The 25,463-nt window shown below is 33.8% G+C and overlaps 1 protein-coding gene across 2 annotated transcripts; it reads right to left on the bottom strand.

The window, feature by feature from the left end:
* Nucleotides 1-7,755: 7,755 nt before the first annotated feature.
* LOC149785080 (uncharacterized) lies at nucleotides 7,756-25,347 on the bottom strand. Of its 2 annotated transcripts, none has more exons than XM_089978809.1 (6): nucleotides 25,232-25,347; nucleotides 20,426-20,550; nucleotides 15,695-15,809; nucleotides 14,695-14,828; nucleotides 11,136-11,212; nucleotides 7,756-7,896 (listed from the first exon to the last, which is right to left on the bottom strand). In XM_089978809.1, exons 1-6 carry the CDS (start codon nucleotides 25,295-25,297, stop codon nucleotides 7,793-7,795), a joined length of 621 nt encoding a protein of 206 aa, XP_089834935.1. In that variant the 5' UTR covers nucleotides 25,298-25,347; the 3' UTR covers nucleotides 7,756-7,792. The 2 variants fall into 2 exon arrangements, with proteins under 2 accessions (XP_089834935.1, XP_089834936.1); XM_089978810.1 differs by lacking the exon at nucleotides 25,232-25,347 and adding an exon at nucleotides 22,203-24,523.
* Between the last annotated feature and the right edge of the window lie 116 nt (nucleotides 25,348-25,463).

The following is a 25,463-nucleotide window of genomic DNA, read 5'->3' as shown; positions in this document are numbered from 1 at the left end:
ACATAACTTTCAAGGTCAAAGTGATATTCCAGTATTTTATTTTTGGGGTGGGGGTTGGTCACATACACTGACCTTCTAAGCAGGACATCTAAAAAATTATTGGACCAAACCAGTATTGCATGTACTTGGATATTTAGATACTGTGACCTAATATCAAGGTCATATATGGATACTTTGTACTTTGTGAAGGAATCAGACAGTAAACAAGTTAATGACGTCAGCTTGTCAGCAAGATAACTCCAATATGGTTTAACTAAATTGGACCAAACATGATATGCAGAGATGACACCAGGGTGGAGTGGGTGACAAATATTGGATTAGCTTTTTGTGAATAAGCAAATTTTTGAAGGTTACTGGATGACAAACTATATGCAGAGTGGATTCTTGGGTGGGTAAATGAGGCCTACTTAGAACGTAAGCAAGAAATCTCAAAGGCAAACCAAATCTAACCTGTTTGTATATTTAGATGCTTTAAAGGGTCCCAGTATCTTGTTAGATTCTGATGACTGAATTAAATTTCAAGGTCACATGGCAACTTTAATTTAAATTTATTTTATTATTAGCCTTCTTGCATATTTTACCATTATACAAGTCTTTTTTAAATCTTTATATAAACTACAGTTGTCCAGAAAGAACAAATTTAAGTGGCCCCAAGTCCTTTGTAAAAAGGTTTCACTGTAACTAGTAAAAATTTCCTGTACACTATTATCAACATGCAAAAATCATTTGTCACCACAAATAGTTTCCTAAGTACCTTGCGTTTCAAGGGAAACATTGCAGAAAATATAAACTAGTAACACTGGAAATCTGTTTAGGGTTATCATAACCAAATTTGGTCATTTTTACTTATGCACAAGTGAACCTTTGCACAAAATACCAACTAGTGACACTGAAAATGTAGTTAAAGTCATTCAAACCATATTAGGCTAGGTTATGACCCAATATCTATGCCACAAGATGACTACTCTTCTTGGCACAAATTAGTGCTTGTACTAATTAAGATCTGTGGTAAAAATAACAGACTACTAAGTACTGTAATTATTCAAGATCTTGTGAGATATTTAACAAATTGTTTTTTTTTTTGACAAATGTTTCAGCAAAGTTAGGTAAATTAAAATGAAGAGGTCAAGAAAGTATTATTAGATTCTAAATTTGACCCAATATAAAGTTACAAACACAACTGTTCCAAATTAACTAAAATTAAAAAAAGAATCATAGTTTAGGAAATAAACCGATTTTACCCCAGGAAATGAATGTATAGGCTTTAACAGCAAGCATATCATCACAATCAAGGCTATACAGAATTTAATTAATGTTAAAAAATGTAGAGGTAAATACTTAAGAAACTCAAACCCGTTGAAATATATATAGAAGGTAATGGTGTTCAAAATTCTTTAAAACACGTAAATTAAAAGGCAGAGGAAATATCCTTAAAATATAGGGTTAAACATCAATACGTAAAATGCACTTCATTAAATCCAAGATTTAATCCAGTGAGATATCATCAGAAAGCTTCATAACTGGCAAACATGCACACACTGAGACTCACCCATCAAGAAAATGAATCCACCTTTAAAAAAAAATCGAAAGCATTCAAAAAGAAAAGGATGAAAACAGATGGTTTCAGACCAAATTGTGCTTGAAGCACTTCAACAAAGCTGGAAAAAAGCCTCAAGTGGGCCCAAGATAGCTCACTGGCTGACATCTGTACAAAAGCCAAATGCAAGGGATGCTGGCCCAAATATGATGCTTGCTGACATTGACAGTTGTTATTAACAGATGCTGTATATAATAATGGAATCATGAGCTGTACAAACTTGAAAGACCTTCATGCCAGGATGCTGTGAAATCTTGTTAAATTCTATTTGTAAAAAATTCATGTAAATAAAATCATTTAAAGTTGTTCAGTTTTTAGCAATGGCAGCCATATTTGATAGCAGCTCTCTGAATTCCATTTAGCACTGTCTGAGAAGTCACTAAACATTTTTTCTTCTGTTTTTAGAGATGCCATATTGGATGGCAGATTGGCAACTTTTATACAAATTTTTAAAGACCTTAATGCAAGAATATATTCTAGTAATGGTGGCCATATTTAATAGTTTATAGGCATCATTTGTTTAAAAAAATTTAAAGGCCTTTATACCAAAATGGTTTTTGTCAAATTTTGTTCATTGTATTTTGAGCCCTTTGAATTTTTTAAAATTCTGATTAATGGTAGCCATATTTGATGATGGATTAGAATCAGTTCTACAAATTTGAAAAGTCATAATGCTTTCTGTCAAATTTTGTTCAGATATTTTTAAAAAGTTGTCTTTTTTGGTTGTATTTTTAGTAATTACAGTAACTGATTGATTCATATATCATGAGTTTCATTTCCAGTTACTTTTGAAGGACTTCTTGGGTTGAAACCAAGTTATACATAAAGCTTAAAGAAGACCAATCTAAAAGCGAAACTCAATTTACACCCTTTTATCTCAATTGAATGAGTTACATTTATCAAGCAAGTTTGTATACTGTTTAAATTTGTTACATGTTTAGGCTTGAATAAACAGTAAAACAAGAAAGAGTGAAATCAACAAGCTTTGGAAAATATAACAAATAATTTCTTTCCCTGGAAAAATACTGTAAAAATGAAAAAATATGAGAACTTACGGTTTCCAGAATCAAATCCAAAATTAATACAAGAATAATCTACGAATAATGTTTTTGCAGTCCTAATATTGAAATGTTATAATGATTTCAAGTTGGAGTCCCGATGAAGAATTGAAGATGGAAGGCGATGACATATGCTGTAACCTGTACTGTGTTGACGTCTAGTTCCTTGTACAAACACAATAATTTATCCCCCAGTCTTGGAAATCCAAACAGAATTTTCAATAAATGTCCTTGCTCAAGAATTCTGTATGAATACAATAATATTTCCAGAGAAACTAATTAATCGTTTAGAGTCCAAATAATTTGGAGAAAAATTAACTAATAACTCCAAAACTCAAAAGTTCATTTCTGGTCAACAGAAGAAAACAACTTGACATCACGTGTTTAAAAGCCCTGGATTCTGAGAGAGATCTCTCTCTAAACATCACTATTTATAGTAAGTATTCCTCAATTAGGTATTCTATTGCAAAATAGAGGATGATGTGATCATGTTTACATGTAAAAGTCACATAGCTCCTGTATGTCCTTGATAAGAACCAATCATTTTACTCCTAGAAAAAGTTGTTTACTTGACCCTCAATCAAAGCCAGGAACTATGTCAAAAATAGAAACAAGTGTTTCTATTATTAGGTATCTAAGTTAAAACTCCCGTCAAACTGAACTTTCTGGAAAATATAAAATTCCTAGTAAAGAAAATTACATCAAATATAAATTAAATCAAATATATGTAACAAATTATATTGTATTCTTTAGTCCATGGTTGTAAGTTGTAAATATGTTTACATAGAAAGAGTTCAAGGTCAGTCTCATTTATAGTTAGATTTGGCTTTTCCATTGGAAATCATTACAGTTTATTATGTTACAGGTCAAGTGAAAATGTTTATAAATAGCGGTTTGATAAATAATTCATTTCTGTTCTATGTCAGTCTCTTGGAATCCACTATCAGAGTTTGCAGTTGTGTTTTTGAAGTCCAATATAATTCAGGAGGAATTATTTATTTAAAATATTTTTTGGAATTATTAAAGTGTTCGTGGACTATTAGACAAACACACCATTTTGGATTATTGTGAACCATTCAAAGACATTCTGGATTGCATCATTTTGGTACATCAGAACATTCAAAACTATTGGAATTCAATCAGAACATTCTATATTTTTGAATATATCACCATGTGTGATGGTACATTTAGGATTATTATTGTTGCTTCCATATTTTTCTATTACATATTTTAACAGCCAGTCATAACAATACATAAAGAATTTTTTTTGCTCAATATTTTTAAAGGACTCTTTTGGTATTCTCACTTGCTATTAAGTTCGAATTCAATTAACCCTTTCTTGTACTTCCACCCTATTTTTTGAAGGGACTGTAGAGATTTAATGATGTCTACTCATTCTTTGTGAATTTCATTACTGCTTAATGCCTTGGATTCGAGACAAACTTTGTATTATGAAGAACTAGATCAAGTTCAATTCCTGACAAATATTTCACTGTCTGAAAAACGTTTCCCATGCATACTAATGTAACTTTCTTCAACTGTAGCATATTGGTCAGGGCATCTGTGTCATTGGCCATTTTCTAGTTATCTGCTTACATTTGATGCAGAACTTTCATAAAGCTAGCTTTGAGTCCTAGATCATTGGGAACTGCCAAATCAATGGAAATTTATACACATCTGGCCTTAACTCTTCAGTCCCTACCATATATACAAAAGTCTCTCAAAGTGATAGACACTCTACTGTCCGAAAAAGAATTTCCAGGAATTCGAATGAGACCATTTCTTCTCATTAACTGTCGAGTATTGAAACCATGTTCTTGAATGATAAGATTTTCAAATTAGCCATTGTGGAAGCCATATTGGATGTTAGATCAACTATATTGGCATTAAAACAAACTAAACACTTCTGGAAGACTTGTGACATCATAAGTTGTTCTGACTTTCATCTTGGTGGAGCAGCAATAAGATTTTCAAGACGGTCACGGTGGTGGCCATATTGGATGTCAGAATGCCACAATTTTTATTTATCTATTAAAGTGCTGTGATGGCCTTTTCGGATGTCTGGGAATCAGCATTTTCATTCAGGACAAAGTAAATATCATAAAATGTCATCTGGTGCTAACCCCATGCCAATATCACATTCTTTCAAAGAAAAGTAGAGATAATAAGTTTTTCGAGATGTCCACTATGATGGCTAAATCGGTTGTCCAAGCAGAACCATTTTCACTTAGGACCAACTATACATCAAAAAAAGTCTTTTAATGAAAACCCAATGTTGATATAATCATCCATTCAGGAGGAGCAGCAATAATAAGATTTTCATCAAAAAAAGTCTTTTAATGAAAACCCAATGTTGATATAATCATCCATTCAAGAGGAGCAGCAATAATAAGATTTTCAAGATGGCCACTGTGGCAGCAATATTGGATTGTTCAGCAGAACCATTTTCACTTACGACCAACTAGTGAAAATCCCATGTTGATATGACCATCCATTTTGAATATAAGTAGCAACGTCAATATTTTCAAGATGGCTGCAGAGGTGGCCCTATTTGATACCTAAGCAGCACCACTTTCATTTAGGACCTTGAGATGAATATGTGTAAAGTGTTATGAGAATCCTTCAAGGAGTTTCTTGGGAGTAGTGATAGCAAACTTGTGCCTATGAATGGATGAATGTCAAATGACAGACAGCAGGCCACCCCATATGCTCTTCTGGTATATGACCAGTAGAACCAAATATTGTAATGGGATTTAAACTCAGCTAAATTGTTTTTGTTGTTTTTGTCACAGCTCCTGTTCACAAGTGCCAATGCATCAACTGAAATACACTGCACTTCTTTTGGTTTTGAAAATGTGTACAGGACTCAAAGCATGTGCTGAAAATATACTAGTGCTACAGTTAACAAAATTGGGCTTTCTTTTATTTGTTTCAGTGATTTGTTCAGCTAACCTTCACTATTTCCCAACCTAGTACAATGTAACATTATCATTTATGATAGCAAAGAAAATTCATGTGGTCTAAGGGAGGTAAATCTTAACAATTTTCAATTTTAAGGGACTGAACTCTTACCTACCCTCAATCAGATTTTTGATTTTGCAACACCAGTTTTATATTTTAATAAAAATGCAAGAGTAAAAGAACATTTTTCTTTGCATTTTTAGTTTATATAATAAAACTATCTATGCCAAATATTAGTAAAAATCAATTCAATAAGGGCGTATTTTTTAAAATATGTTTCTTAGTATCATGAATAATTTCACCAAGCCCCATCAGTGAGTAGACGAGTTCCAGAGGAAGTAAATAATGATAGATTTAAGATTTCTAAAAAAGACTATTGTCATGTATATCTATACCATGTGAATTATTTTTGTAATAATAGTTTTTGTGAGGGTCATTTAGTTAATGACATTTATAATTCTAAGTTCCTATGAATGGGTTTTGTACTCTTAAGAAAAGTCATGTATAATTCTTACTATTTCACTCAAAAAATTCCAGGGTCAATGTACGGAAGAATTGGGAACAGCATCATGTGGTCCAATAGGCCATGAGGATGCAAATGGAGGTCATGCACATTTCTGGAAAAGGCGCTTGACCAACTGTTTGATTAGGCAGTTGGATCAGCTGATTTGTTGACATTTGAAAAGACAGGATGATTCATTGAAAGTTTGGTTTAAGCAGTCTGAAAATTATGCATTATCTTCCTATATAAAAGAAAATAGATCTGGAAATAACATTCTTAAAGTCTGACTGGACTTGTAAGGAGTTCAGGAAATTTATTCATTTACAATCATTCATTGGAATTACAGTGCATTAAACATTCATTTCAAAGGATATATGGATATCTATATAATAGCCATACCATAATATTTTGAATTTATTCAAAGGAAATTTGAATATTTATTTAACAGAATCAAAGACTATTTGGATTATTTTGGAATTACTGTGAATTCACTTAAAGACATTCAGATTTAAATGAGATTTCTTCTGTTCTGTTGATACTTCAGCATGTCACATTTATTATTCGGAACACCTTTGGAATGTATTCTGATGACATCAGCACTATTGGAATTGATATTAAAAAAATTAGGAAATAGGAATTCATTCACCATTCAAGTCATTTTAATTCTTTCACTTTGCATTTTAGTGAAATAAATTAGTATTTTGAAGTTTACAAAACTTTTGGTTTTTGCTTCCCCTTTGTTACATTATCAAGCTCCTAGAGTCATAACACTATAAATAATAATTTCATGCAGCATTATGCCAGCATCATCGATGCCTCACCCTTACACCAAACATAGTTGATGAAGAATGATAAATGTTACCTACCAAATATTTCTGAGTTTAATTTAAAAATTTTCCAATGAAATGTTAGGATATGACCATGTGAAATTTTAGAAACAAGCTAAATACAAAATATTTTAAACAAATTCTTAATTTGTTGACCCAGTTACAGCTGCTGTGAGAAAGGTGATGCCTATATCTTGGCAGACTTTCAAACACCCTTTTGTCATAAGTAGGGATATTTTATTTTTAAGTAGGGAAAAAGAGGAAAAGATGCAAACTCAGACAAAAAGTGGGGCAGAACTACACAACTGTTTAACCTTTCATTGCTGAATGAACTATATCTCTACCCTAATTGCTACCCAAATATTTGCTCCTCCAACCGGAATTTAATTTTCTCAGGAATATGATCCACGCAGCTGAACAAGAGTCCCTTGAAGAGACTAATGCTCTACTGGATCCACACTGCAGCAGCCAACCTTTATCTGAAACTGCAGTCCAGACAAGACTGACACACCACCCTACCACTCATGAAGCACAACAAATAGCTGCACCGAGTTAATTTCATAACTTTAGTACACCACATATTTCTTTACAACTGCACACATTATTGATAAGAAACCATTGAGAGACAAAGAACCTCTCCATAATGGTCAGTACATCAAGAATGTCAAAAATTGATAAAAAGTATGTTTAGTTAGGCTGATTTGATGAAAAGGAGGGAGAAGTGGGGAGACCAATGACAATATTGGGAATTGTAGAGTCACCAGAAAGGCTGTCTCAGCTATGTTTTACAGGTTAGACAATAAACAAAAGAATAATGGATGAATTTATTCATTTTTTTTCAAAATCTTTAATAACCATCATCATCACTACTGTCCTCATCCTTTTGTTGTATTTTATTGTGACCAAATATTGTTTTCTTTTCCAATTCCTCTTCTGCCATTTCAATTACACCTACAAATATAAAACAATAATTTCTTTATTCCTGGATTTAATTTCTGATTCAGATATTCAGCATTATGAAATGTGTATTAAAGACAAAAAGATAGAAGGAAATCAGAATTTTACTGAAATCCCATTTCCAGCTGAACAAGAGTCCCTTGAAAAGACTGCTGCTCTACTGGTAAAAACAATTTCCTGGATTTAAAGATATGACCATTTCTTCCTTTTAACAGCCAAGTGTTGAAACCATTCTCTGATATTTTTCAGTAATAACAAGATTTTCAAATCTGCTGCTGTGATACACACATCGGATGTCACCTTTTTTTTAAGGATAAAGTGGGCATCATTTAAAGTCTTTTGCTGAAAAACCTATGTCACAATGATCATCCAGCAATGACAAGATTCATAAGATGGTTGTCATGGCAGCCATTGGATGTATGACTGGCACCATTTTCATTTAGGACCAACTATGTATCATAAGAAGCCTACTAGTGAAAAACCCAAGTTGATACAGTCATCCATTGGTAGAGGAGATAACATTTTAAAGATGTCTACTACAGTAGCCATAATGGGCATCAGATATGCACCATTTTCATTTTTGACTAACTATACGTCATTAGAAGTCTTTTAGCATAAACCCCATGCTGATATGACCATCCATTCAGGAGTAGTGATTAACAAAGTTCAAGATGGCTTCACTGTGGCCATAATGGATGTTACGTCAGCACCATTTTCATCTAGAACCAACTAAATATTGTAAGAAGCCTTTTAGTGAAAACCCTGTGTTGATATGACCATCCATTCAGGAGAAGCAGCAATAACAAGATTTTCAAGATGGCTTCATGGTGGCCATATTGAATGTCAGATTGTACCATTTTCATTTACAACCAACTAGACCTCATAAGAAGTGTTTTACTGAAAACCCCGTGTTGATATGACCATCTATTCAGAAACAGTAGCAATAAAAAAAATTCAAGATGGCCAATGTGGTGGCCATATTGGATGTCCAAGAAACACCATTTTCATTGAGAACCAACTAGACCAAGGGGGTGGGTATTTTCTAAAGTTTTAAAGCAATTCTCCAATTAATTTAGGAGGAGTAGCAATAATAAAATTGTTCTAACTGACAGACGTTGGACAGCAGATGACAGACGACGGACAACAGACCATCTATGATGAATATAGTTAATAAAAATCAATTTGATCTGCATTTAAATGTTAGGATTACCTTCTAAAGTGTTATTTAAAGGTAGAATATCTAGCCTATAGAACATAACAGGAAATTCAATTTTAAATAAAAAAAGAACAAAATATTATGTTTTCTTTTAAAAAACTTTCATATCAATGACAAATTATAAAAATTTAAAGAAAACTTGCACAACAAAACTAGCTAGTAAACTTAGCATTTTCATATATCATCACCCTGAAAGTCTAGCAAATGTTGCAATGTTAAAATAGGAATAAAAGAATGTCCTCAAAACTGGATGTAATGAAGAAACGTTTCCAAAATGCCCATTGTTTAAAATTACAAAACTGGAAAGATATCTAGCTATCACATCCATCGTTTCTTACTGTGGTATCAACTCCATTACCCCCCACCCATTTGCTTCTTTCTAGGGCACACCTGGTCATTAACATGAAACTGTCTGTTATATCTGTATATGACAACTCTGACATTATAAAATCATAAAAAATGCAATGCACCCTAAGCTTAAATTTTCCTTCACTTTAATTATTGGTAAAAAGCTTTATAAGCTCATATAGCCCTTGTAGGCACTGCTGTTAGTTTTGTTGCCATTGTATGCACTGATATTACCAGGTACTTCCATCTTGCCCTTGTACACAATGATATTAGTTTTGTGTTGACCTTGTAGGCACTGCTATTAGTTCTGTGTTGCCATTTTAGGAACTGATATTAGTTCTGTGTTGCCACTGTAGGCACTAATAGTAGTTTTGTGTAGCTCTCATTGCCACTAATATTTGTTTTTTGTTGCCCTTGTAGGCACTGATATTAGTTCTATGATTCTCTTGTAGGCACTGATATTAGTTTTGTATTGCCACTGTAGGCACTGATATTCGTTTTGTATTGACCTTGCTGGCACTGATATTAGTTCCGTCTTGCCCTTGTAGGCACTGATATTGTGAAGCCCTTGTAGGTACTGATATTAGTTTTGCGTTGCCCATGTAGGCACTAATAGTAGTTTTGTGTAGCTCTCATTGCCACTAATATTTGTTTTTTGTTGCCCTTGTAGGCACTGATATTAGTTCTATGATTCTCTTGTAGGCACTGATATTAGTTTTGTATTGCCACTGTAGGCACTGATATTCGTTTTGTATTGCCCTTGTACAATTTAATATTAGTTCCATCTTGCCCTTGTAGGCACTGATATTGTTCAGCCCATGTAGGTATTGATATTAGTTTTCTGTTGCCCTTGTAGGCACTAATATTAGTTTTGTGTAGCCCTCATTGGCACTAATATTAGTATTAGGCTGCCTTGTAGTCACTGATATTAGTTCTATGTTGCCCTTGATATTAGTTTTGTTACCCTGGTAGGCACTGATATTAGTTTTGTGTTGACCTCATAGGCACTAATATTATTATTTAGTTTCCCTTCTAGGCACTGATATATGTGTTGTGATACCCTTGTAGGTACTGATATTAGTTTTGTGTTGCCCTAGAGGCTGACAAATAACAGTGACAACAGACAATTCTTGATACAAATGTTCTGCCACACACAACCTTCCTTCAACTACATTGCTATGGTACTTGTATACTCGTTAGGTACATATGTACTCATTAAATGTAAATGCTGTGTGGCCATTTGGCCTTGTGTGACTGTTGTTTTGCTTTGATGACATGAGATGATCATTTTGACAGATTTTTAGCAATTAATTTCCCCAAACTGAAAATCAGACCCTTAAGAATTGTTTGCTTTTGCAAGAGTTAGTTTTCTATTCTTTAAATTACAATGGTGTTAAAACTAAAATTGCATCCTTGATATTTCAATGAGATTGCTTTTATTGCTTCTATCGAGGAACATAAATAGTTACCTAAAAGAAGCTATACAGCGAATGTAAGGGGGAAAACTCTTGATTTAGTAGAATTTTCAGTATATCAAAGAATAAGCAGTTCTGACCCTCTACAAAATAAGTTCTACAATCACTAATTTTTGTGTGTGATCCAAACAGAGAACCCCATGGCATCAGAAACTTCTGGCTATCAAGATGGGTAATCAAGTATATGTACATACCTGACTGAGCCAATCTCTTCTCCAGGACACCTGTCTGAAAGCTGTCAGACCCTCCCAACTCTTCAAAGCCAATAATTCTGAAACAAAGAAATTTTGTACTTTATAAATGCTTCTTGACATGACGTTGTTTGTAACTAAAATACCATGGATGTTAAAAGACCCAATGTACCTTCTCATAGGCCTGATCTGCCCTCCCATTATATTGCAAGCGGTATCTAATGGATATAAGATTTGTGGTTGCCCCGTGATTAGCATGCAATACTTACGGCCAAAGAGTATAGGTTTTCATTCGAACCACTGGATCAACCTGGGTCAACTACCATGCTGTGATCTTAGGTAAAGCTTTTGACTCCAACTGCCACTGCATTAGATAAACTGCTTGTGCTGTTGTGCCATAAAACACCAAAACAATCCAAATTCAATGCTATTTTTCATATGGTATCAAATTTCTTGAATTTATGGTTGCTACAAAGCCATGAATGTAAAGATCCAATTAACCATGACTGTTGTTGCAAAACCCAAAGCCCTCAAAAGTAGATTAATTCATGATAATACAGCATGTTGTATGATGAATAGCCGTAATATCTGAGGTGTCCAAATGTAATATATCATCAGGTCATATGATGTAATAACCATAATATCTGAGGTGTCCAAATGTGATACATCATCAGGTCACATGATGAATAGCCATAATATCTGAGGTGTCCAAATGTAATTTATAATCATACCACTAAACATTTTTCAAATTTTCTTTTAAATAAAATTTAGCACATTTTGTCAAATGATAAATAATACTTTCTGTGTTTATTTCATCTGGAATTTACGAAACTTCGTCAATAATTTCAATGTTCTGCTTGCCAAGGCTAGCAAAAAACATCATACCAATTAATAATCAAAACATTGCTATAAATCATGTGACCTTGACCCCAAGGTCAAAAGGGTATATTACATGAGCATGTCACAGAATAAATTATCATAGCTTCACAATGAGTCATTCCTTGTGTGAAGAAAATCCATTACAGGTAAAGGAAATACAAGCAAAATGAAAGCACAATAACCAAAACTTGTATGCAAATTTTCTATGGCTGTGACCTTGACCCCAAGGTCAAAGAAAAAAGTGTACAGCTTCATGAGTATTTGTCCCAAGTATTAAGAAAATCCATCAAGAGGTTTAGGAAACATAAGCAGGAGACAACACAAAAAAAACATTTGTACAAACTTTCTACCACAATAATCGTAACCCCAAGGTCAAAAGAGCAAGTGTGCATGTCAAAATCCACCAAGGGGTTTAGAACCAAGGATCCATTGAAGGAAATGACACTCCAGAAATCTAAGATAAAAATTACACCTGCTGAGTACTAAGTTGCTATCAACATTATTTTCCCATGCTCGAGAAATTCCAATGTACTCAACTTGGTATCAACAATATTTTCTTATGTTTGAGTTAACATGGTCACAAGATAAAGCGCGTGTGGTACAAAATTCATCGTCATAAACTCCACGGTGGTACCATATCATAACTAAAATTTTATAATGAAGGGTATTACAATGGTTATGTGTCCATATGCGTCTTTTCGTAATAAAGAGGTCTTTCATAACAGCAATCTTTCAAGTCTGCTTTTATTGTATATGAAACACAGGAGCACACACAAAAAAGACAAGAAACAAGAGACTGAATAATTTAACAACAGAACAGTCTGATAAAGGAAAAAAATCATATACTGTATATGCTCGTTTACAAGATGAGTCGAACTGCACAGACCCAGATCTGCCATCACATAATGTGCTAGCAGATATGGGTCTGTGCAGTGTTAGGAGTAATCAGTAGAAAAAACAACATAGACCCTGATCTATCAGTGCATTATGCAATGGTAGATTAGGATCTTTGTTGTTTGCAATCTGACCTGACTTATAAGAGAGTATATACAGTATTCTGAGACACAGATATAAAAGGTGAAATGTAAGTACACCACTCCCTCGATAACTCGCGAACCTGCTTATAATGCGGTGTCAGGAATGGATCCTATTTTTTCAACCCGAAAATACCCCAAAAATGTATCCCTATTTGTGGAACTTGAAGAAAATCACGATCAAAATTGGTAACAGAAACTTTGATGTATGGCTCATTTTATCATTGAAAATGGTAGATAGGACCTGGAAATTTAGATCAACACTATGAAATATCAAATTAAAAACTAGCGCATACAATTTTTTACACTTTCTTTTCAAACGACATTCCTAGTACCCCGCAATTAACAATATGTAAGGAAATTTCTATCAATGAAAATGTCACTTATGCCAAGTGGAGGCAGTAGTACTTTAATAAATAAATACAAATTAAATAAAAAAATGTATCAATTGAAATTTGTGTTCTAGTTCCATCTTTTAGTTCCTTTTAAGTGTAATCGTCATAAATGCAATGTGTCAGTGTCCTCTTGTAATTAAACGTAAAATGCGTCAATCTACCGTAACAGCTATGTCTGCGAGCGTTTCTCTGAGAACCTAATTAAGTGCCGACCGTGTTTTGATAACTGAATTGCGGAAGTATTTGTTGTATTGTTGCACTGAATTAAAAGCTGGCCTCCTTTGTATTACCACATTAATTATGTCTTTTGAATATTAAAAAAAAGAGGTGGAATAAAAGAAAAGTTAAAAGGCACAAAAATCGGACTAACTTAAAATCTAGCGGCCTCAGTCGTATGGCGGGTGAACTCACTTCATTTGATCAGTCGAACACTTTAATAAACGTTATTGTGTATGTAACAGAAACTACCTTAACTTAACTGACTCTTTCATAACTGTGATCAAAGATAACAAGGAAGCCAAGCGAAATGAATACTTCGTAAAATATCAAGCTTGATTTCACAAATACGGACCATTGTGGGCAAGCGAGGTTGAGAGAATTCTTGAACTGGCATTTAGAGATATCCTCAGGGATGATAAGAAATTTCATTATTACTTCCACTGAAATCATGACATTAACATTGTACTAACTGAACAATAATAAATTGAGTTTCGACGTAGACGTATCACGAAAAAAATGTTGCGTGTTTTTGAAAAAAAGGAATCTTGTTTGGTGGTGTATCAACAGTTAGTCTAGTTCCCAAATTATGGACTACCGATTTGGCAAGATACAATTAAATACCACTACGGGAACCAGACTCATCAAGAAAACTAAAAGCAGTGATGTAATACACAGATTTTTCGCGTACACGTGATGGTTGTTCAAACCAGTTGGAATGATCTTTCATATGTTGGATATTTTGAAGAAAAAAATGTTATTTAAACAGAATAACGAACAACTTCATTAGAAAAAGCACATTATTAAAAATTATTATCGACGTGATTGTCAAATGAGGATTCAGTCATTAAACAGCCCAGTTCCCTAATGCCGGTCCCCCCCCCCACCAGTTTTCTCGATGTCAAAGCGATTTTTTTCCAATTTATAGTGCGGTGTATGTTTTTGGACCCTGTTGTGCGTGAGTTATCGAGGGAGTGGTGTAATAATAAGGTAAATAATAAGGTAATAATTTATGTAATACCTTTAAATTATACAAACCTGTCTCTCACAATGCCTTTCAGGAAACAGAACACAGCAGGAAGTACTCTGATTTTTAATTTTTCTACCAAAAATTTGGCTTTTTCTACATTCATTTTTGCAAACTTGGTTTCATAATACTTTTCTGTCAACTTCTGAAAAGAGAAATGACAAAAAAGATTTAATGATCCAAATAACAATTTTAAAAAATACTTTTTCTGCATTTACTCAAAACATACTGCAATTTCTATATGTAGTGTGAAGTTTCATGGGTGGTTTTTGTGTAAATGTTTTTCATGCAATCAATTTTGAAGCATACGTCAAAATATTAAAGCGTTATTATGTAGTACATCTCAATCCATATGAGTATCATCCTAAGATTTTATTGCTAAGCATTGTGGGAAATATGCAAGTCAATCAAGAACAGCTAGTTTCTTAATATCAGCTCTTGTCAATTTTCATGAATTACAAAAAGTGATACTGTACTGATACATTAGACTAGGTTGGCACTAGAATTTCCCCAAAAGCTGCTAAATTGTGCTTGAAAAATTCAGATATCTTCAATCATCCTGTGAACCAGAAAATGGCTGCACTATGAAATTTTCTGTTCTGTAGCTGACTCCTATTCAACTTTTTAAATATCATTTGTTTTGATAATTTACAGTTTTCTTTGAAATTTTTATTTTCAACAATTAAAAGTTAAATTATGCATTTCTGCATGTTTCTCTATAAAGAAACCAATTACTCCTTACATCTTGTATACAACAAAATGTTACACTAGTGGAAATCAAGAAAACTCTGTAAACAGCACATACCCCATAATTTTACAACAGTAAATTTAATGTTTTTATCCATGTGAACTGCCAATTTAGAATTTTTATCACCTTTGGCAATTTCGGTGATTGCTAATTATGAAAATATACATGTTCTTGAAGAGATACATCAACATTTAAAATCATGAAACTTGACTGCTTTACTTAATTATGTATACTTTTTTTTTGCAAATAAAGAATAAGTCTACCTCTAAATGGGTATCCATGATTGAACACCGTCTGTAATCAGTATGGTAGAAATGTACAATACATCTATCTTCTGAGGTTGTGACTTCCAAGAAGCTCTTTTCATCCATGATGTCACTGCCAGTGGAAAATCATGTCCATTTTATCGAGATCAAATTTTTTAGTCAATTTGCATTCAAAACTGAATTTAAAAGGACAACAAATTCAGGTAAAAGATAGCCAACCCTTGATTGATGTCAAGATCTTTTATACTGAGTCAGGTAAACACCTTCTACCCCCCCCATGACTTTGACATCACATCACTCACATGTGCAGCATGAGTGTACTCCCAGCATGTAAAAACTCATGCATGAATGAGTTTTAACAAAATAAATGCACACACAACAAAGTCCAAACAAGACGAAACCCTGAATGCATGCACACACAAACACACACATGCATTTTAATCCAAACACAGGCCACAGTAACCCACAGGAGACATGAGACCAGTTTGGGTACACTTGAGACCACTTTGCAGGCCCTCCACTCAACAGTCTCAGTGTTGGTTATGATAAGTTCTGTCTGCTGTATTTATTTTTTTAACAGAATTGTGCTGCATACAACCATCCTCCAAGAGTCTTAAGCATAATTATTGCTATTATAAATTGCAAAAATGGGTAATTTGGGCATACAAAGTATAATCTATAAATTACATGCCAGAATTACAGCATGTATGAAAATGATACTTTTATTTTTGCTACTAACCTGGTTCTGCAGCTGGTGAAAATTCTTGTCACAAAGGGCAAAATCCATATGGCAGAAAACAAACACAAAATATACTGAAAAATTATTTATATTCAGCATTCACTTTAATTAGTCTCAACATGTAACTGAATGTTTGTGAACTGGAATTTTAAAATAAGCATGACCATGTGTTCAGTGTGCAGTATTACATTACTCACATTCTTCTTTTAAAGTCTGTAAAGTGGTGTTGATTTGTTCTTTTTCTGATCTGACATGTTTTGAAGTTTGAAAAGATCCATCTCCCCTAACAGTTTCCATTATATAACAGCCACAACTCGCATCCTAAAACATTTTGCTTAACATCTGGCACCATTTGCTCCGTAAGTATAGACTGGTCCACTAACTAGCGTATCAAGATAATGAATCTGTGAGGCAAACTTTACATTGAAGAAACTCATCTGTTTTCTTCAAAATAAGTCATATATAAAAAGCAAATAAGGAAAGTACTCTTACACTATTCTTAAGCCACAGTCATCTTGTAAAGAATATTCCACTTCATATTTATATCAGTGGAACTAAAGCGGTGATAATAAAAATGACGAAACAACTTTTTACTGCTTATTTTCTATTGTAACATAAAAGCATAATATATATACAGACAAGCATAAAACATAATTTGGTGAAAAAAGGGTAATGAGTATGCCAAAAGTGTAATGGTTATGCTAAAAGGGTAATGATTATGCCAAAAGTGTAATGGCTGGCACATATGGTTTTGGCATATATCTGATAACATCTCAAAGAAATACTAATGAGTGGTGTCTGGTTCTTTTGAACAGAATATAAAATAAAAAAATGAAGCAAGTATATGTAAAATGTCAACAAAAAAATTAGCACCGTGAAAGAATTTGCACCTGTAGGTGATGCAGGAATTAAATTGCCTGCGAAGTGTTTTGTTTGTGCAGCAATTGTTGTTTAGCCTTAATGCATCAGATCAGTTTATCAAAGAGGCCGAAATGGGGGTGCATGACTTTTCAAATAGTTATCCTGATCATATTGAAAATTTAACCAAATCCGGAATTGCATTCGAAAACCCGGTGGTGAATATAATGAAAAGTGAAAAGTCATTGTATGACATTGTGCAGGAAAACTGAAAGTCACTGATTTTGACTGAGTCACCTGGCATACTTGATAGCGATGACAGTGAAGATAGCATGGATAGGAATGATGATAGTGAAGATATCACAGATAGTGATGATAACAACAAAGATAGTGATATCAGTGACAATTACAATAATTAAAGAAACCCATCCAGTATAATAATATAAGATGACATCCACACTCATTGACATTGAGAAGAAATATGAAAAAATATACAATGATGAAGAAGAATTTCAGCTCAAAAATTTGCCAACCTGGATATTTTGTTGCCAATTTTTTTTTAAAAGTCACCAAGCAATACAATACCACAATATTACAGAATAAATCATTACACAAGTGTTTTGCATGCTTATTTCTAACGTTCTGTACCATAAAATGCTGAATGCAGTTTCATAGTCAAAGTCTCCTTCACATTTCTACATGCCGATATTCTCAGTAGATTCTCCTGAGTTGAGATGCCATGTTTATTCCTGACATCAGTTTTGATGAGATTACTGAACCCATATTCAGTCTACAATGCTGACTGGAGTAACTAGAAGTCTCTCAATACTAATGTCATATAATTGTAGTTTGCAATGTAAGACAAGTCATGTATAATATGTACATGTACATTAATTTCATTAACTCAGGAATTAAATTAACCCCCCCCTCCCCATTAACTGGCATGCTTCAAAAAGTAAAGCACTGTCAACCAGGAATTCTGAAATTTAGGTTTGCTGGGCTCTGCCTGTTTTGCTGATAGCTAATTGCTTCCTAAATTGCCTTCAGAAAGGAATCCTACATGAGCATTATTCTGACAAATGAAATAATCATGCATTATGTTTTATATATAGTGTAAAATCCAACTTCAAAGAAATATTCCACTGTTCACATGCTTGTCAAGAATCTTTAATACAAACTGTTTAAACATTTTCATTCAAGGCAATATGTAATATCTTTTGTTCTCCTACATGCATCTCTTTGATTTACCTATACTGGGTTGTTCCACTTCGTGATCTTTACCTATGCAAATTAGCACAGTGGGTGCACCCAATGCAGTGTTCAAACACATCTCACTAGCAACTGATAGCCAATTATGTAATATGAGAAATGATGATTTATACATGACCTCTCTGCCTCTTAATTACTTCATTAATTATTTAAACTGCCCAAAGGATAGCATTACATCAGCTCCAGTCACGACTGTTCTCCGTCTATACATGCCAGATGTAATGGGCATACACTGAAGTATTGTTTTTTTTTCTATTTTCGAAGATTACTGAAATTAGTGTTTTTCGAAACACAACTATGTCAGGGAGTTTGGCAATAAAAAAAAGTTTTTAGAATGTGGTCCTCTTCATATATCAAAAGACTAGCACTAAGACATGTTACTGAAAAACAGTTACTTGGTTTTTTTTGTATAGTCATTACAAACCAATGGAGGGCTCTTAAAATTCAAGAAGTAGAACAAATCCAATCACTTAACTCCTTGCTGCTGCAAGCTAAAATATTAAAAACTAGATATTCTTTAATGACACCAGATCTTGATGACAAGTTATCAAATAACGTTTTTGACTGCAGTTTTGCTCAAAATTAACAAGTTTGAAAGAATACAGATAGATGGAATAAATGCAGAGGATGGCACGGCATTAACCATCTTTCACATCTGCATTTGAAAACCACTAACAGGATACATGTTGGATGACTGCAGAACTTTTATCTGGATCATGATGGACCTGGGCACGACAATGTATTGGATCAGCTGGTAGGCATGCCAACAATGAATGTGATTTCGTGCAGCTTACTGATGAATATCTGTGCCAAAACAAGGTTAATAATCCCTCGCACACATTCAAATATAATCTTGTGAGGACCGAACAGAAACTGACAGTTGGGATCACCCTAATGTACCAATACCAACTTTAGGCCAGCATGAAATCATCACATTTGCATGTAAAAACACCTGGTTGCTGAAAACATCCAGGGATTGTTTCTACAATGAAGAATAGGAATTCATGGACAAAACCATTGTGATCAAATTCCTTATCAATTATACTGAACCATCAAACACCTCAGCTGATGCTCACCAAAGACATGGTTATCAATACTTGGAGAAAAATAAGAACGATTTTCAAAGACACCAAGTACACATATAATCTTTGTACTTTTAGGTAAACTATGTAAACAACCAAAAGTGACAAAATATTCGCCGAAAAGGTATTTTCTGTTATTTAAGGAAAAAATGGCTGGAACTAGATGTGCATCTTGCAGCTGAACAAAGCTAACCATTTGAGCAATTATATGTCATGCATACAGATAAAGAAAAGGGCTGCACGCACAGAGAAGAACCAAAACATGGATCTGATTTGCATATGGTAAAAACTGAGTTAATGGACACAGGTTACTGTATACAACATTTGAGGTAGAATGCTGGGAGGGCCTGCAAAGTGGTCTTGTGCATGTGAGGGTTTAGATACTTAGAAAACCCTTTCACATGTGAGTCTGTATGTGCTGGAAATGCACCCATGCCTCATGCATGAGTGACTCAGGTAAAGCCATCAGCGTAGGGTAGGTGTTAATCCTACTCACTAATAAGAAACATCTAAAATCCCTATTATCACACTGCTCAAAGATGTCACCATTTTGTTTACTTCCCAGAAAACTTGTGTAATAATCCAGATTAAAAGAATTTGCTGTGCTGCTTACCTGAATGATGTGTCCCCAACATTTACAGTCTCTATGTTCATTCAAAGCCCTTCTACTCTTCAAGGGATTTTCATTTATACCATGTAACCTAAAAGACATGTATATTTTTTTGCACCAGAAAAAAAAACTTAAAACTTAAATTCTGAAGAACCTTAATATATACTCACTTATATACCCCATGTCCCTGTTTTTGCAGCTCCTGGAATTCTACAGCCTTATGCCTCAATTCTGCTAGTCTGGCCTCTCTAATGTAGGATGGAATTTCACTGGTCTCTAACTCTTCAAGCAATTTCTGAAACAGATTTCCTTTTCTTGACAAATCTATTGATGCAATGACAAAACAAAAGCCCCTCAATGCGACTGAGTGTCTTCAGGATGATAAGGATTTCCAGGAATTCAAGATAAGACTATATCTTCCTTCTAAAGACTGAGTGTTGAAACCATCTTCAGCATTAATAAGACTTTTAAATTAGTTGTGATGGACAAATTGGATGTCAGATTTGCACCTGTTTCATTTATGATCCGGTAGATATCACATAACCTTGTTGTTTAATTGTTGATTTCAAGCAGCATAAAATAATTAACACCCTTCTGATTCTGTGTCCATGTTCAGTTTGGCTTTGAAGCTTGAAGTTTGTCAAGATGGATTATATTATGTGTGATCAAAAGTAATTCTGAAAGGATTAAGACATTAATTTATTATGCTTCAGTTTCTAAAGAGCTTAATCAGCATAAAACAATTAACTTTAATTTTTTCTACAGGATAGGTTCTGCTTCTGTTATTAAAAGTTGTAAAGATGGATTCAAGTCTGTACTATATATAATCGAAAGTAATTCGGACAGGATTACTTGATTATGGTTGGATTACTAAACAGCTCAAGTAGCATAAAATATGGTAGTTTTGGCTTTGGTGTTTAAAGTGTTCATGAGTGTGTATCTCCCAATGCTGAAAATACAAAATCTAAGTAAATGAAATATCAAAAAAATTCATTGATGGATGGAAATGGGAATTTCAGTGGCTGGAATCAAAAGGAGATGAAAATGCATTCTTCTCTTCCTGTCAAGTTGATTTTTAAATCTGCAATAATGATGTCATGCAGACAACACATCTGCCTCTCAACCCTGCACCCCTTGGGGATACACTGTAATATCTACAAGCATTTATTATAATAAAAACCTATGTTTTTCGATTTACTTTTCTTTCCAAACAAACAAATCAATAATTAAATGACAATTGTTTAATTGCATAAATTTAGTCTCTTCTGTCATTATTTCAAACTCCAAATAAACAAAATCTTCTTCACAACAGAGGTGACTTTAACTTCAAAAATATGTTACACTAAAGGTAATCAAACACTTTAAATTGCCACTCTGCCAACTAAACCAAAACCCGACTGTTTTCATTACCAGATATATTGATTCCAAAGTAGATATTTATTGCAATCTTACAGTTTTTAGTACCTTTAGCAAATCTGGTCATTGCTAGTGCCAACAAAGACATGGATGGAAATCCACTTAGATGATGGCATATTTTTCAATATTTTTCTTACAAAAAATTGAGCCCAGAGTGACATGTAAGGTTAAGGTTTGGGGGATAGGATGGAGAATTGCATAAAACTCACAAGCCTGTGCTCCATGTTCAACACTGCCTATGAAATGCTAAAAAATGTCAACAAGTTACTGTGAAAAGACTGACATGATGAGATGATGTGCATAATTCAATAATAAAAAATGGGGATTTGTTTAATAATTATAACTATTTGCAAATAATGTCAATAATTTGCATGCTAAAAATTGGTTCAATGAAATCTTCCCTCTTTTGAAGTCAAAACTCTTGACCAAATATTTTAAATCTGCCCTAAGCTGACCTCTCAGTTCTGTTACATGTATGCATACTGAAATCTTCATTTTGTCTGATTTTGCCAGTTTTATGGAGGAACCTACATGTCTCATGATGGTTCTCGTGTCTCATGATGGTTCTCGTGTCTCATGATGGTCCTCATGTCTCATCATGGTCCTCATGTCTCATCATGGTCCTCATGCTTATATTTGGCATCCAGAATATTTCACCCAGTTCTGAAAACTGGTTAAAACATGAGATCCTACTGGCATCCCTCTGGCTAGTTATCCAATGAAAAAACTGGCAGCAAATTACCAACATAACTTGAAACAACAGGACCAACATTGGTGTGGAGAAATATTCCCGCTGGCATAACATCTTTCATCTACCTTCTCTGTGTATTAATGGTAAGCTAGCAGAGCAATTAGTTATTGATTAAAGGATTGATAAGGGACACAGGTAGGAGAAATAGGTGAGAAATTATGGTGTGTTATGCAAACATCAACCACGATCAGATGCAAGTTATGAAGTCTATTCTTTGACAGCTGTTAAAGTTTAATGGGTAGTCTGGTTTATACAAGACCTTAATTCTGAATTGTTTTGTTTTATGAACAGTGAAATGAACCTTAATATGTTCAAATACAAGGAGCCTGTTGGGTCAAAATAAGATTAAAACTCACTGTGAGATAATAAGTTGAAGAGGTTTTAAAATTTAAAAAATACAACCAAGTAACAGCAAGTGCAAAATAGAAATGATGTCTCTTTGACAATAATGGAGATGCTTGACATTCAACATTTACACAAAATATTTAAGTCCAAATTGCTCATGTGATAACTCATGGGAAAATCCAACTTTGAATAAATTTGAAATAAGTGTTTAATCAGAATCAAAGTCCAAGTTTCTCACGTGATAACTCACATGAGAAATTAGAACTCTGCCTTATTTTCAAACATGGTTATATGTAATGGAAAAGAATGTTTTCTAAGTTCTACTTTCTCATGTGAAAATTTAGATTCTCACGTGAGCAAAATCTGCACACGTGTGAATCAGGTTAGTTTTTCCTTGGCTCACAAGATCTAACAAACTGCAAACATGAGCCTGCAAAATCTACCCAATTTGCATACATTTCTAACAAGGTTCTCATGTGCAGCTTGTGAGCAGCTCATGTGAACTGGTGAGGTTTTTCTGTACGGGGTGTGTCATCTGTTCGTTTTTTTCACTAATTACTAAAGACTGAACTTGCAAGTTCAAATGAATATGGATCATTTGAAAGATATAGCTACTTACTACAACAGTGAAAAATACTCCTTGCCCAGCTGGACATGTTCATGAGAATAAGCAATTGCCTTGCAGCTTGAACTTGTCCTGACCATCCAGGCAATCGATTGTATAACAATTTTGCCTTATTTCACACACTCCTTACAATAAGTGTTCTTTGTGTTATACCCAATGATTTATTAACCTGGTATTACCTAGTTTGAGTTTCTTTTAACCTTTCCCACTTTGTGATAGATATTTAGATGTTATGTTAGGGTGGGATGTCAGTGTGTATTCCTTACCAAAATGTTGGAGTTCCCTTTAATTGTGAATTAGGGTAGCTATTTACTACTAGGCCTAGATGTTATTCAACCCTACATCTAGCACTCATGGCACTAAATCAATAAGTAAATGATTTCATTTCTCAGAAATAGCAATTAAAACGTATTTTGTCTTTTTAATAAGCTACCACTCAGACCAAAAATAGTGTTTATGAACTACACCACATGCTCAGCTGTTTGTCAAATTACATCTCACATCATCCAAAATCTGCAGCTTCACTTTCCTTGACATCAGTGGTAAAACAATTACATAAGTCAAACAACTGATGAAGGAAAAAATACAGATGATATTATGAATGCATTTGCATAAGTGGGAAGCAAGATTTTGGTGAACATGTGACTAAGCAATGATGTTGGATCAGTTAAATTTATAACAATTAATCTGCTCGAATATTGGCTACAGTTACAAATTATGTTTGGATTGTTGTGCATAGGAATAATAATATACCCCTTTAATTTTAGAGCAGGTAGGGATTAATACAAGGTTAATAAACGATAAAAGACCAGGTGTACTCTATGCCACTACCATGTGGTTTCAGTGAATTCCAACTTTGCAATAAGGATGCATTCTGACCTGCCACCAAAACAAAACTGTCCAAATATCAAACATGGGGTGGGAAAGGAAATTTCGGACCAGTTATTAAGATAATAAGGGGCATTTGATTGGAACTTTATATCATTTGCATAAGTCACAAATAAATGAGGTTTGCGACCTACGAAATAGAAACAATAAGCAACACTTCCAAACATGTATGTTCAATTTTCTTGGTGTCGTGTTTGTTTTGGAAGTATGTTTTCAACTTAATATTAGCAACAGTGGCAGTGGCAGTGTCACAAGCTCTTTGCAATGCTAATAGTAGAATCATTGTCCTCACTGGAAGACAATGATGGATTCCTCTGACAATTTCCATATTTCTACCTCTTAAAAATGATCTGGGAGGAAACCAATATAAATAAATATATATATATATATATATATATATATATATGTGTGTGTGTGTGTGTGTGTGTATATATATATATATATTTATATTACAGTCTAAACTTTTACTTACGTTTCTATCTGTGCATAAATCAAATGGCGATTTAGTGACTACTAATGATTAATTACAAACGATACATTAACGCATTCAATATTAATCCTAGTTTCCTCTGACCCCATTTTTGATATCTGGACATTTATGTTGGAGTGTACCCCAAGATACATATTCAAATATCAAAAATGGGGTGACAAGGGTCAGAGGAAACTCGGACTAATTTAACATTTGACCATACAATATATAGCATAATTCATATTAAATTAAAATCATCATTCGATAGCGAACCATTGTACTGCCAAATTATTCACTTCGGGTTTATAACGACTGTACAAGATGAGTCATGTTAAGCGAATCGTTGATTGAATTGATAGACGATGACAAGCTTTACATTTTTTGTCAGTATTCAGTTAAATTATTCTGCTGAAAATTGTTGCAAACAAATCTGATTTAAAAAAAACAAAAAGTTTCGCATGCCGAAATCGACATAGATTGACCTCCTCAGCAAGAGCCTCATCCTCAAGTATTTCTTGTGCTTGTGCTGTCGTTGATAAAGCCGCCATTTTCAAACAAATGCCTGATGCATGGATTCAGGCGCTTTCTTTACTACGCCTAAACCTTTATTAAGTCTTTACATGATTCGGAATACAAAATTACTTATCCCAAAAACAAAAATAGCAACGATAAAAAAATATATATCTATAAAAAAAGAAATAAATATTGGCAGGT

Source organism: Sinohyriopsis cumingii, chromosome 13 (genome assembly GCF_028554795.1).
Source record: "Sinohyriopsis cumingii isolate HCF-2022 chromosome 13, ASM2855479v2, whole genome shotgun sequence".
Lineage (NCBI taxonomy): Eukaryota > Metazoa > Mollusca > Bivalvia > Unionida > Unionidae > Sinohyriopsis > Sinohyriopsis cumingii.
This window is presented reverse-complemented; position numbering and strand designations above follow the sequence as displayed.

What these genes read in the sequence shown, in the direction of transcription:
- LOC149785080 (XM_089978809.1), bottom strand. Translation starts at nt 25,297, where the DNA reads ATGGCGGCTTTATCAACGACAGCACAAGCACAAGAAATACTTGAGGAT. An exon ending in ATGAGGCTCTTGCTGAGGAG is followed by an intron (nt 20,551 to 25,231) that starts GTCAATCTATGT and finishes AATCTGTTTCAG; the next exon opens with AAATTGCTTGAAGAGTTAGA. An exon ending in CAGGGACATGGGGTATATAA is followed by an intron (nt 15,810 to 20,425) that starts GTGAGTATATAT and finishes TTCCACTGGCAG; the next exon opens with TGACATCATGGATGAAAAGA.